The following is a 14125-nucleotide window of genomic DNA, read 5'->3' as shown; positions in this document are numbered from 1 at the left end:
CCTTCCAGCAGGGGGCACTGTGACTGCAGAGTGCACCCGCCCAGGGATATCTAGGCGGAGGGATCTTTTCTGCTTGGGCAAGAATAAGGTGGGTGTGGGTTAGTAAAATGGGAGCCTACTCTCTAGACCGAGGTGAAATTATCTTTCTCATTTCTGTACAGAATCCTGCATACTGTGTATAGGTGTGATTCTCATAACAATTGTTGCAGTGATTTTGATGTTCAGACTGAACCAGCCAGACTTGTCCCAACAGGTGCTAAAAATGCACGAGATAAAAAAGCAGGTGAGAAGAGAAATGGGAAAATGGTTCTGTGTGTGCGTGTGCAGCAGCGGGCGGAGGGCAGCGGCGAGAGGTAGGTGGGCATAGGTGGACACGCAGGTTTCTCTTCCTTTGACCTTGTAAACGATTCGAATGCCTTGCAACACAATTGCATCCGTTCTTTTTAAGCAACAACCAAAGGACTGTGAAAGCAACGCTTGTCGGGTCCTGTGATGTCATACGAGGCAGTAGAATCCCTGGTTTACAAAACAGGAAATGGGCTTGAATGGAAAGAAACCAACATCACTAGGAGATTCCAAATGTGTAGAGGCACAAATGCCTCCTGGATTGCAAAGGTACATAAGTGCTAAGGTGAGTGCAGTCTCCCATCAGGGCCGGGTGTCAGGCCACTCTGGTGCCCGGACGACTAGACCCCATCACCACCATCCCTTATACTCGGGCAGATGGCACCTTTAGCTTTGGCAAAGCACTTATCCTTACTGCCTTCTTCAGAACCTTCAGAACAGGTCCTCGATTTACCACAGTGCCGTAAGATGTGCGTGTTACACGTGCACTGTAATAATCCATGGAGAGGCAGGCTGTCCTACGGTCTTAATGGACGGACTGCGATCTGAATTCATTAACATCAGGACCTGCTCGTGAAGGAGTGAATGATGAGATTGCGGCTTTGTGAAATTATGTCTAATTCCTATTTTTTTTAACGTTTATTTATTTCTAGAGAGAGAATGAGTGGGGAAGGGGCAGTGAGAGAGGCAGAGAATCCCATGCAGGCTCTGCACTTATCAGTGCAGACTCCGACACGGGGCTCGATCCCACAAACCGTGAGATCATGGCTGGGCCGAAATTGAGAGCTGGCACTTAACCGACTGAGCCGCCCAGGCGCCCCTCCTAACTGTTCTTAAGTGATGGGAAAGCATGGACCGTAAGATCTATCTATGTGCAGAGAAGTGGAAAGACAGCAGGAGGTGGAAAGGAAAAGCCAGCCCATCCATGGGGAATCTCATTAGGCTGAGCTCCATCCAAGATGGTTGCTCTTACATGCTGCTGACAACGAATTAAGCAAAGATGCTCTTGTAAGGATGCTCTTGTTGGGCCCATTAGAGTATCTTTCCGAGCTTGGTGTGAGATATTAGGTTAAGGTATTAAAATAATAGAATTCTAAAACCTGCTCCCCCATTGTAAAGTCTACATTGTCATCTTGTTGTCTGGACTAAGCTTTCACACACACACACACACACACACACACACAGCCCTCCAGGCATCCTCAGCCCCCCCCCCCCGCCCCCAGCCAGGTGGCCTCAGGTAGATTATCTCCCTCCACCTCCACATTTCCAAAATGATGTTTTGTACCAGACTGCTCTAAAGCGCCTCCAGTTCTAACGTTCAGTGAATCTTTAGGACAGTTGATTCCCACGGTCAGTTTCACGGATGCTGACACATGAACAGCATCCCCCACACCACACACACACACACACACACACACACACACACACACGAGAGGTACCACCATCATTCCTTCCCACCCACGTTCTTGCCTCAGAGCCCACAGACTGGCCAGGTACCTAAGTCATGAGCCAGAGCACCCGGGACTAAGAACAGGAAAACAGAAGGAATCGTAGCTTCTCTTCCATCTTTATTGGCTACTTTCATTTTCTTATCCCACCAATGCAGGTCGGGGAGGACGGCAAAAGGCCATGTGTAAGGTGGCACATGCCAGCTGGCTGAGCGATGCTAACCACGGTCCCCTGAGTCTTGCAGCAGCAACAGTGGGCATCTATCAGCTCCTGGGTCTGGAGCTCAGACTGCATGGCCCAAGGACCGCCCCACCCCCCCTCCCCCCCCACCGCAGGGACCGTCTCCTCCCACAGCAAGTTTGGCCTTAAAAACACTACAAACAGTTGCATTCATTGTCCTTTTTTTTTTCCTTTTTCTTTTTGCCTTTAATAATAATAAAAAAAGAAAACCAAAACCTTCTATAATTTATAAGCTATTTTTTTGCTATCTACATTATATATAAAATATAGACTCTGTTTACTGTATAACACACATCTTTTCCCCTTGATAAATAACTCTTTAAAATATCTAGTATACATGCCTTGACTTTTTATATATAAGTTTGGTTTTATACATATACATACATATATATATATACTCATGTTTGTAAAACACAATAAATACATACTTGACAATACCAACCAAACAAATGTAATTTGGGTTAAAAAAAAAAAAAGAAAAAGAAGAAGAAGAAGTAGTAAAAGCACCAGGCAGCAAACAGAAAGCCATAATTGCTAGAAACTTCTCCCTCCCCTGGGCAAGGCACAGGGCAGAATACTAAATATATTTAAATATGTTTGGATGCCTGAAGGAGAAGGAGGGGCGCAAAGTAGCTGGTGGGGTCACTTGCTTTTGTTTTGTTTCTCAACCTGGGGTTAGACCAGAGTCACAGGTAGGTCATTGCGTTTATAAGGAGAAACCATGGGGGCTCATCCAACGGCTTAGCCCTTGTGACGGCTGCAGAGGACAGGAGAGATCAGGACGGGGAGTGACAGAAACAGCACGACCCTACGGCTATGCGGTAGGCCCTGCCCACACTGGCCCAGGCCAGCTTTTGACGCTTCACTAAGCGGAGAGCTACTGCATGCGACGCGTCTTGGGATTACTCTGCTCGCTGCTGGTTTCAACAGAAAGAGGGCACATCAGATTCAAGAGCGTTCAGCAGTGCAACACTTCAGTAGCCTGGCCAAGAGCCAGGGGCTTCGGGGGCCCTCGCAAGGGCTCCAGGAAATAGGGACTGACCCGGGGAAGAGAAGGCTCAGGAGGCCACCGCCTTCCGCTGCTAACGGCTGTGGTCACTTGGCTACGGTGCTGGCCTCACCTCCAGGCTCAGACCACCGAGCTCATCACCCCTGACGGCAGCACGGGAGGACGTCGCTTCTCTTGCGGGAAGTCCTGGGAGCCCGACTCAGTCAGGGTCGTCCCTGGAGACTCAGCACTGCCATTGGCCAGCTTCCCTGCCTGGTGGGGGGGGGGGGGGCAGGGGGGGGGGGGGGGGTGGGGGGTGCGGACAGGCCAGGTAGAAGGTGCCAGCTGCTGCTTAAGACTGAAGCCCCACTGCAGCCGCACACGGCTTTCCTTTCATGGCCCTCCTCCCCTCTTCCCTGTCCCGAAAAGGACTGGAGCACAGGGGTACTGAGAGTTTGTTTTCAACGAGCTCTCCAAGGTCATGGCCTCCGCCCTGTAAAACTTCAGGGCTCTGATGGCCAACAAATAGGAGGCAACAGGTGAAGCAGGAGGCCTGACTCTGCACCTAGGAGGGGAGCGGGCCCCGGGAAACCCCAAAGGTGGTGTTGTGTCCCCCATCCTTGCCACGTAGAACACCGACTACGGATAACTGTGCGCACCACGATCACGACGGAAACGCAGAGCAGCTAGTTTCTGAGGACATTCAAGACCTAATGGAGTTGCTAAGAAATGGATGCAACCACAGCAGCTGGGGGAATACGGTCGTCACAGGTCTGAATTGTAATTGTCGCTCGTTCACCCACTAGCCGGGGGACCTCAGACGAGTCATTTCACCTCTCTGCCTCCCTGTCCCCATCTGAGAGCCCTGACGGTGCTATGTGCAGCCGCAAGGGACTTAGAATGCAGGTCCGAAGAAGCGGGGGTGACCTCTGCTGTCACCGAACCTCTCGGGGCTGTGACAACAGGATGTGAATACCCGGGGCTCTGACATCCCTTCAGAGACAAACAGAGCTCCTTCCTCCCCGGGATGTCTCCCCAGCGTGCTGGCCTTCCCCCCTCCCCCCCCCCCCCCCCCACCCTGCCACAATAAAAGGCGATCCTCCCGGAGACCTAATTTCCGACCCAGGTCAAATTCAACAGCTGCGGCTCTGAGCCAAGATGAAGAGAGTTGACAGAGTGCGCAGGTATGAAGGCAAAACGCACAGGTAAAATCGGAGTCACAAGCAAATGAACTGGAAAAGCCCCGCCCCCTGAGAAGAACACGTGCCGCTGTTAGAACACCAAGGGCAAGATCCGAGGCCACCTATCACGGTCGGCCAATGACGTCTTGAAAATCCCCAGCTCCTCGGTTTGCCGCATCACCGACGATCGAGATGGACTCAGCAAGTCGATTTTCAAGGAAGGAAGTTGAGTGCTGTTTCCATTTTGGAAGGGGCAGAAACACCGACCACTTCTATTCGCAGCCCTGTCAGGACCCTTCTTGCAGAACATCAAATGTGGCTTTCTGCTCAGCGGGAGGGTACGGACCGCAGTGGTGTAGAGCCCCACACAAGTCACGCCCGGCATGAGTCCCGGATGCGCCACAGGGCGTGAGGACAGCCCCCTCAAGTGTTCAGCGAGGAGTGCTTTCCTGCCTGGCGACAACTTCAGGGGTACGCACCTCTCTCCGTGGGGGGGGCAGCGTGGTTTGGAGAAGACAAGCTTTGGACCCAGGTGACGCAGCTTCTGCTTTAATCGCCGTGTGACTGTGCGCAAGTCACTCTTCCTTTCAGAGCCTCGATTTTTCTCACGTGTGTAATGGGAAGAACGAGAGCCAATGCCGCGGGGGTGCTGAGGGCATGAGGCGAGATCATTCACCTAAAATACCCTGCGCACGGTGGATGATCAAGAAATGTTGATGCACAGAGGATGCTTGGATGGCTCTCTGCAGACGGGAGAAGGGGGCCGGGAGAAGCTCAGCTTAAAGCGGAGTCAGCCACGGCTGCCACCGCAGGGTCCACGTACATGTGACACACAGATATTTCCCGCCCAGTAGATCAGGAGTGTGTGTGGTACCCTGCGACGTCTCTCCCCCCCGAGAGGGGACGTCAGAGAAAAGCTGACGGTGGTCATGGACTTGCTCTCCAGAAGAGCACTCAAGAGAATCCAAACTTTTCAAATAAGCCCAGAGCGTCCCCAGCCCTTGTGAATGCCAGGTGAGAACCCGTGATGCCCCGCCCTCTCTCAATCAGTGGCACAAGCCGACGTTTCCAGGACCAGAGGCGTGCGTCCCCAGAAAAACGGGAACAAAGCAAGCCGCAGGGACTAAATGTGAGACCCTAAGGGCGGTGCCTCCGGGACACCGGATCTTTGAAACACAGTAACCAAAGCAGACAAGGGCCGGATCGCTGCTCGGGGCTTCATCCTGGGTCAAAGTGGTGCTGACGGAACCCAGACCCCAGAGCGCACGAGTCGGCGTTGGGGCTTGGCCCCAGCGAGCCCTGTGGGGAGCTTGAGATCTCAGCTGCCCGCTGCGGCTCGCAATCGAGGTTTGCCAAGTGGTAGTTCGGGGGTAAAAGGAGCACGAAAGAAATATCTTAAATTCATCTCCGGGAATTTTTGTATTTAAAAAATGAACTACCTAGGTCTTGTCTTCCTCTCGTTCCTGTATCTACCTGCAACATGCATTTCAGTAGGTAGGATTTGAGAACACTCACTAAGATATTTTTCATGCTTCTGTTAAAGAATATATATTCTTTTTATATCCCCTAGCCTCAAACGAGAATCTGTGTTTTAGACACTATTTATCACAGGACTCAGAGGCCTTTGGAAGAAAATAAAAACAACTTCCCAAGTCTTTGGGTTAAGTACAGAAACATAAAATTAAACCCCCTGGAATAGCCCTACTTAGATTATAAACGACTTAGAAAAATGAGACCCATAGAGTTTAATCTAAGTTTTCTTTCCCTTCATCTTTAATCACAGCCTTTCAGGCTAGATAGAAAAAAAAAAAAATTCTTTCCACTCAGTTCCTACAAAAGTTATTTCTCCAGAAGGCAATTTAGGAGAACCTGAACCGACAGAGTCCACGGCACGGCTGTCTGCTCCCACTATTACTGGGGCACATCCATGCTACCAAATCTCTGGTTTTGAGTTGGTAGCTACGAAAGCCAGCATGCTCACCACGAAGTAATGATGTCAGGGACCGTAACATACTCTGGAGAGTTCCGGCTGACTCGCCTAGCCGTGTTGCAGCAGTGGGGTGACTCTTCTGGGGAAGGCAATCCTTCCTCACTGGGCTGGAAAATGACCCAACATTCCTGCGGTGTTTGGACATGCCCACCAAGCACCCCCCGGGCAGCCTGGGCATCACAGTGTATTGACCCTGGGAGGAGAATGGAGACTGTTCATTTCCAGATTCTGCCTCCTCAGACCCTGGGGCGGGGGGGGGGGGGGGTAGGGGGAGGGGCTCTCGGCCCCTTAAATTCCCTTCTACCCCTACTGCCAGTCATCTGAAAAGACGTCTAAACCTCAGGTGTGTGCCAAAGACAACCGTTGGGCTTCCGTGACCTGTGAACAAAAGCTATGGAGATTCAGAAGTTCTCGTCTTCCCCAGTCAACCCTGACAAGTGTCTAATTGGGAGGGGGGGGGGTGAAGGATTAAGGATAATTTCCCAGTTTCAAAATGTTTGACTTGGTGTTTCTTAGAGGTCTGAATTTTTAAGAGCTATTTCAGCGACATTTGGTGGTGGTGAGGACTGACAAACCCTTGTGTGTGTGTGTGTGTGTGTGTGTGTGTGTGTGTGCATCTCTAACAGTTCCCCTTTGCAACCACCCCACTCCAAGCCTGCAGCCGTCTGCCATCTCCGGTAATAGCTCTCTGTAATCAGGGCGTGACAAGGGAGACAAGAGACCAAGGAGGGGAAAAATACGTTTTTCCCCCCAACATGACCCTTCTCAACCCTACGTGAATATACCCCTCCGTGGCTCTAACACCCCATATTAGAAACACTGAAAGTGATGTTCCTTAATTGTCCTTCTGTTTTAATACCCATTCAAAAACTTGTAGGTGTCAGAATCCTGAAAGCAAAGGTCAAAGCTAAGGAAAACACCCTTGACATTTTCTTTTTTCTTTTTTTTTTTAAGGGAAGACGATTATATCTGCGTGGAACCGAAGGCTTCCCTTTTAAATTCACAAAGCCGGGTGAATCTCCTAAAAGTCCTTTACCGGCTTGGTAGGAGACACGGGTGTTGGAGACCAAAGCCCGCCAAGGGCTGGCCCTCTTTCCCATCTGCTGGGACAACCCCACTGCAACAAATGGGGCCCGCAGCATGCGAGGGCGGCTCGGGAGCTGGTAGTCTGACCCATTCAGGCTGTGCCCTTGACTGGAGAGCCACCGGAGAGGACACTTGAGCGCCACATCCCTTTACACTTAGTTCTACCCCACCGGAAACAGGATTAAAGGCAGCTCCCCGCCGCTTTGTAATTGATGCCAAACCCAAAGGGCTCTTGTTTACTCTCGGCCTACTCTGCTTCCACGCAGCCTGCGTTCTGGTGCTCTCCTCTGGGCTTACTTGCTATTCCAGGCTCTCCCTTTTCCCATCTGGGGGCGGGGCGCAGGGCAAGGTACCAATTAGGAAGACACACCCTCCCGCTTCCTATGAGGATGACCAATCAATCAAGCACACTGTTCGCTCTGCTACCAAGTAGTCTTTCCTACAGATATTTTAAGTGGCCTTCCGGAATTTGAGCTTTCTCATTAGCCCACTGCACCCCCGCCTCCCCCCAGACTAACAGGCTTCTGCGGACGGGTGAGGCACTTGCCTTCTCCCGCTAGAGGCAGGTGGCCGGGAAGCCGGCACCCACCGAGCTGGCCCCTGGGTCGCAGGAGCATTTGGCTTGCCAAGTTGGCCGACGGGTAGGGGAGGAGGAAAGCACCCCCTCTTTGCTTCTCATGGTAAGGGGGCCACAGAGGCTAAGCCACCTCCTCCTCATGCAAACGCCCCGCAGGGGTGATCTCGGGAAGAACAGGCCCCCTGAACACTCCCGGGCTGTTGGCTCGGCCAGCGACAGTCTTACTAGGTGCCCCTCACCCAGGCTGGGGGTTCACCTTCCCAGGCGCCGCTTAACTCACCCTGCCCCTCCGCCTTCCCGCCCGCGCACTCCTCGCGGCCACCTCTGCCCCAGCACGCCCTCCCCCTCTCCGGGCTCCACGCTGAAGACCTGAGTCCCCCTGGGTCCCCCAGTCCGTGCTAACAGTACAGGGACATCCTGCTCCGGCGCATGGCCTCGCTGATCAGGTAGGCGGGGCTCAGCTCGGGCTCCTCCGTCATGATGGCAATGTTCTGCCACTCGCCCGTCTGGCTGGACCTCTTGATGGTGTCCACCACGCACAGGGCGTACAGGCAGTCGTCGAAGGTGGCGGCCATGGTGAGCGGCCGCCCGTCCCACGTGCGCCGGTCGTCCTGGTCCTGGAAGGCCTGGCGCACGGCCTGCATCATCTTGATGGTGCCGCGCAGGTAGGGCGCGGGAATGTCGCTGAAGGCCTTCTCGGGCAGCAGGGAGTTGCTGACGGGCGTGGCGTCCTGTAGCAGCAGCTCCTGCTCGGGGGCGCTGTTGCGCTGCCCGTACAGGTCCGTGCCCACCGCCAGGAGGCGCCCGGCCGAGCCCACCACGGTCACGTCCTGCTTGAACTCGCCCGGCACGTTGAAGTTGAGGGTGACGGTGCAGCACACGCCGCCCTCCAGCACCATCTGGAAGGTGCAGAAGTCGTCGCTGGTGATCTGGCGGATGCCCTTGATGTGGTCCGTCTGCTTGACGAAGGTCTTGAGCAGCCCGTGGACCTTGACGGCCTTCTGGCCGGTCAGGAAGGTGAGCAGGTCGATGATGTAGGTGCCCACCGAGTGCAGGCCGCCCCCGCCCATCAGGTCGTCGCAGCTCCAGTTGTATTTCTTGCCCAGCAGGCTGCCGCCGTGCACCTGCACCTCGCACACCAGCAGCTCGCCCACGTAGCCCTCCTCGATGAGCTGCTTCATGCGCACGAAGGCCGGCAGGAAGCGCAGCACGTTGCCCATGATGCTCATGAGCTTGGGGTAGTAGTGGGCGGCCGACATCATGCGGAAGGCGTCCAGCGGCGTGGCCGTGCGGTCGCAGATGACGTTCTTGCCGATGCCTGCGGGGCGGGAGCAAAAACAGCCGTGAGGGCGCGGGCGTGCGCGGCGGTAGGGGGCGCTGTGGCCCCCGGATGCTAACCTTGCAGAGAGCGCGCCAGACCTGACCTGATCCCCGCTTTCCAGTCTGAAAAGAGCCCATGGCGCCAGTTATTTAGGCAAAAGTAATAGAACCTAAGGTATGTTTAAGATCTACTCTACAGTATAATTAAATATTTAAGTAGAATTCCTTCAGTGTGAAGCCAAATTAAATCAACTAAATATTAGCTTATTTTAATATATTTAAATAGGCTCTATTTTGGAGATTTTTTTTTAATGTTTATTTATTTTGGGAGAGAGAGACAGAGTGTGAGTCGGGGAGGGGCAGAGAGAGAGAGAGAGAGAGAGAGAGAGAGAGAGGGAGACACACAATGGGGAGCAGGCTCCAGGCTCTGAGCTGTCAGCACAGAGCCCGACATAGGGCTTGGGCCCCCAAACCGGGCGATTGTGATCTGAGCAGAGGTCGGAGGCTTAACCCCCTGAGCCACCCAGGCGCCCCGGAGAGATTTTTCGATATACGTCAATATAGAATATAAAACACCTCATTTCATGCTTTGTGTCTAGAAGTCTAGGACATTTTATATACAAACATATGTTCCTTGTAAAATATTGATAAATCTAAACAATTTAAATAGGGGCACCTGGGTGGCTCAGTGGGTTAAGTGACTTCAGCCCAGGTCACGATCTCACAGTTTGTGGGGCTCTGTGCTGACAGCTCAGAGTCTGGAGTCTGCTTAAGATTCTGTGTCTCCCTCTCCCTCTCCCCCCACCCCATTCACACCCTGTCTCTTTCTCTCTCTCTCAAAAATAAATACACATTAAAATTTTTTTAAATAAAATATTTAAACATAAAATATAAGTCCTATTGAAGTATACAAGATCATCTTCTTCCATGTTTTATTAAAATTATCTTACATATGAACTGTTTTATAGCTTTAGTTTGTAGAATATAATTTATTAAAAATGTATCACTAGAGGGGCACCTAGGAGGCTTAGTCACATAAGTGTGCAACTTCGGCTCAGGTCACGATCTCATGGTTTGTGGGTTTGAGCCCCGCATTAGTCTCTGACAGTGTGGAGCCTGCCTGGGATTCTCTCTTTCTCCCTCTCTCTCTCTGTCCCTCTCCCATTCATGCTTTCTCTTTCAAAAATAAATAAATGAAAACTTTAAAAAATGTATTATTAGAAATATCATACGTAGGGAAGAGAAGAGTGTCTCTGTCTGGACAGAACTGGAATATGTAAGCTTACGTCATAGCCAAGGCGAGTCTGATGAAACATGAGGAAGAATTTCTTAATGATGCCCTCTGAAGGTCTAAACATTTAGCTCTCTCTCCTACAACCACCAACAAAGGATTACATTTTGAAAGTTACCTGCTTGTTTCTCTTGCATTATGGATTAGGGCTGGCCGTGGTCAGACGTACGTTTGTTGAGGTTTTTCTGCTCTTTACTGGGGGGGGGGGGGAGAGTGGGTATTCCCTGGATCTGAGGGGTGTGCAGTGGCCGGTTCCTGTCGTCTGTCTCATGGTGGGGTTCCGTGCTTTTGGCCAATGCACCTGGGGCCAAATAACAATGAGGCTTGATATGATGACTGTAATGGGTGCAAAAATTACAGGTAGATTCAAGCCCTTTGGGAGACTAAGTGATTCTGGGTCTGGAGAAAACAAAAGATCAAAGGAAAGGAGAGTGGCAATCAGTGGGAAAGGGATTTATTCTGTAGAAGCCAAGAGTCAAGGGAAGAAAAATAAGTCAGCTAAACCTATAGAAGCAGTCAAGTGGAAGATGCTCTGCACATAGACCCTTCCAGTAGAGACCTGGACTCTCCAGACAGGGGAGATCCCACAGACAGGGGACGTCCACAAGGGAAACGGAGCAATGAGACACAGCTGTCCTGGCTGTTGGCACTCAACCTGACAGAATCCATGAACTCTAACGACAAGCTGAACTGAGATCGGGTTCTGTGGAAGTCCTGCAACTGTAGGCGTCTGTCCAGTGGAGATGCCCGGACAAGCCCGCACCCTAGAACGTGGCTCTCATGGCCAAACGAAAGACGTGGTCAGAACAGGTTGTAGAAAATAAATATGCGTGATGGCTGTCCATTTCTACATGCACGTTTTATTCTGGCCCCGCAGGGAAAGGGCCGGAAGCCAGGCAGTGACCACTTGACTTTTCCATGTTGGAAAAGTCTCCTTGACTTTTCCATGTTGGCAGAGCTGGCTGGCTCTTCAGATGACCAGGAATGACCAGTAAGAAGCTCCTTTAACTTTTAGCAACCAGTTGAGGGCGGAGGCTTTGGCACAGGGATGAGAAAACACTGGTGGGTATTACCAAAAATGCCACACGCTTACAACACATCATGTTCTGATAACACGATCCTGTAGGCAGCAGGCTCACGTAACAGTGGCTTGTGCTGGCAGGAGCAGATTTATATGCGAACGGATTGGTAGGTCGCTGCAGGGACAGGTGACTCATGCTGCCAATATCTGCCTGGCACCTGCTGGGTGTGGGCGATGGCCTCTCCTGCACCCTAACCTCAAGGTCGCCCTAGCCAGGACCCTGTCTTTTTTTTTTTTAATACTTATTTATTTTTGAGAGAGAGAGAGAGACAGAGAGAGAGAGAGAGACAGAGTGCAAGTGGGGGGAAGGGAGAGAGAGAGGGTGACACAGAACCCGAAGCTGTCAGCACAGAGCCTGATGCCGGGCTCGGACCCACAAACCGCAAGATCGTGACCTGAGCCGAAACCAAGAGTCAGACCAACTTAACCAACTGAGTCACCCAGGCGCCCCCCCCCCCCCCCAAGACGGTCATCTTCTCAGGATGCTCTTTCGGTCATCTTAATGGCACATGAGAAGTTTACCGTATTTTTTCTATTATAAAAAAAAAAAAAACCATAGAAGCAGTAAAAGAAAAAATAAATGGAAAAAAATCATTTTACTTCCCATCCGCACACCCCAAACCGTCACTAAGTGGGTAAGGCTTCACAGCTCTACAGATGGAAGATTCTGAGGTGATGAAAGCTCCTTTTCCAGAAAATGCCGGGTAAACACACACCAAAAGCCCCTATTGGGGTCTGAAACTCGTGCCTGGCTGCCCCAAGGATCTGAGACACAGGACCTCTTCCTTGAGGCTATTTCTGTGCGTTGTGAGTCCACACCACACAACCACATTCTCAGAGATAAAGACTGGTTCTGACTTCTTAAGTCTCCACTCCGCCCACGGCACCTAGAGGCGCGTCGAGCTCCGGGCAGGAACCCAGCAAACTTGAGGCCTGGCCTGGCCTCACCACCCGTGGTCTTCAGCAACATCCCCGCTTCGCGGGCGGGTCTCAGCAACATCTTAACTCCTGGTATCCTCACGACGCACAAGAGACTTCTAGAAATCTATCATAGAGAAATGATCTCAAACGTAAGCACGGCCTCTTGCCCAAAGAGGCTTCTCACTGAATTATTTATTAGAGCAAAAAGCTAGGAACGATGCAAATGCCCAACGCGAGAAGAATGGGGGTGTTAGTTCTAGCATGGACGTACAACAGAACGTTGTTAAGCCTCTGAACGCGATGCTAATGAAGGCTTTTTAATGGCAAGCAAGAGGATTATGATGTAATGTTAAGTGAAAAGGGCTCTATTCAGAGACACGCTGTGATCTCAACTCTCCCTTAAAAACTACACAAGAGGGGCATCTGGGTGGCTCAGTCGGTTAAGGGTCCGACTTCGGCTCAGGTCACGATCTCATGGTTTGTGGGTTCGAGCCCCACGTCGGGGTCTGACAGCACAGAGCCTGCTTGGGATTCTCTCTCTCTCTCTCTCTCTCTCTCTCTCTGCCCCCTCCCTACTCTCTCTCTCCCCCCAAATAAATAAATAAACATTTAAAAAAAACGCACAAAAGGAAAGGAGAAAACCTGGAAGGGAACACCTCAAAATTCGTTAGGAGGATTACGACTGATTTTTATTTCCTTCGCTACATTTCTCTGTATTTTTCTAAGGGTCTACTTTGATGGCCAGAACAGCTGTAAGCTTTTCTTTCCTAAGCCCAAAGGAGGCATGAAGCCTTTTGAAGGATGGGGCTCACATGATGGCAGAAGGGCCTTTCGAAGCCTGGGATGGGCAGCCGGGTCCTAGAGCAGGCCGGTCTGTCTCAGTGCCTGGGCCCTGGGGGTGGGGGGACGGGGGTAAAGGCGCCACTGACCCTGAACTGTGAATGCTTCAGAGACTCAGGCCAGGTCTCCTGGCTCCGCCTCCTCAGGACTCTCTGATTCTCACGGAAGCTATGGACTCTCTCCAGAAGATGCAGTTCAAACCGCACCCACACGGTGAGCCCGTGCACAGTCTTCTCGGGTTCCCAGAGCAGGCATCTCCATCATAAACTGTACAATCCTTTCCTATTTTTTTTTTCAACGTTTATTTATTTTTGGGACAGAGAGAGACAGAGCATGAACGGGGGAGGGGCAGAGAGAGAGGGAGACACAGAATCGGAAACAGGCTCCAGGCTCTGAGCCATCAGCCCAGAGCCCAACGTGGGGCTCGAACTCCCGGACCGCGAGATCGTGACCTGGCTGAAGTCGGATGCTTAACCGACTGCGCCACCCAGGCGCCCCAACTTCCAGTTTTAAAAGAAACCCAAGGGGCGCCAGGGTGGCTCAGCTGTTTGAGCAACCAAGTCTTGATTTGGGCTCAGGTCATGATCCCGGGGGTTGTGGGATGGAGCCCCACATCGGGCTCCATGCTGAGTGTGGAGCCTGCTTAGGATTCTTCCTTTCTGTCTCTCTCTCTCAAGAAAAAAAAGGAGAAGGAGAAGAAGAAAGAGAAGAAGGAGAAGAAGAAGGAAAAAGGAGGAGGAGGAGGAGGAGGAGGAGGAGGAGGAGGAGGAGAAGAAGAAGAAGAAGAAGAAGAAGAAGAAGAAGAAGAAGAAGAAG

At 51.7% G+C, this 14125-nt stretch overlaps 1 protein-coding gene across 8 annotated transcripts in view; it reads right to left on the bottom strand.

Moving 5' to 3' along the window:
• Window positions 1-1893: 1893 nt before the first annotated feature.
• Window positions 1894-14125, bottom strand: part of GFOD1 (Gfo/Idh/MocA-like oxidoreductase domain containing 1) — a 119145-nt gene continuing 106913 nt past the window's right edge. For 5 of the 8 annotated variants that reach the window (XM_040460468.1, XM_040460467.1, XM_040460466.1 and 2 more), the window contains exon 2: window positions 8167-9174. In XM_040460468.1, coding sequence (XP_040316402.1) covers window positions 8255-9118 — 864 coding nt within the window. In that variant the 5' untranslated portion in view covers window positions 9119-9174 and the 3' untranslated portion in view covers window positions 8167-8254. Of the gene's footprint in view, window positions 9175-14125 lie in introns of all 8 variants that reach the window. The other 3 variants (XM_040460461.1, XM_040460462.1, XM_040460464.1) reach the window with 2 other exon arrangements.

Source organism: Herpailurus yagouaroundi, unplaced genomic scaffold, assembly GCF_014898765.1.
Source record: "Herpailurus yagouaroundi ecotype Mexico unplaced genomic scaffold, PumYag 250, whole genome shotgun sequence".
NCBI classification, from domain to species: domain Eukaryota; kingdom Metazoa; phylum Chordata; class Mammalia; order Carnivora; family Felidae; genus Herpailurus; species Herpailurus yagouaroundi.
The sequence above is the reverse complement of the archived record's forward strand: the minus strand, read 5'-3'. Positions and strand labels throughout refer to the sequence as shown.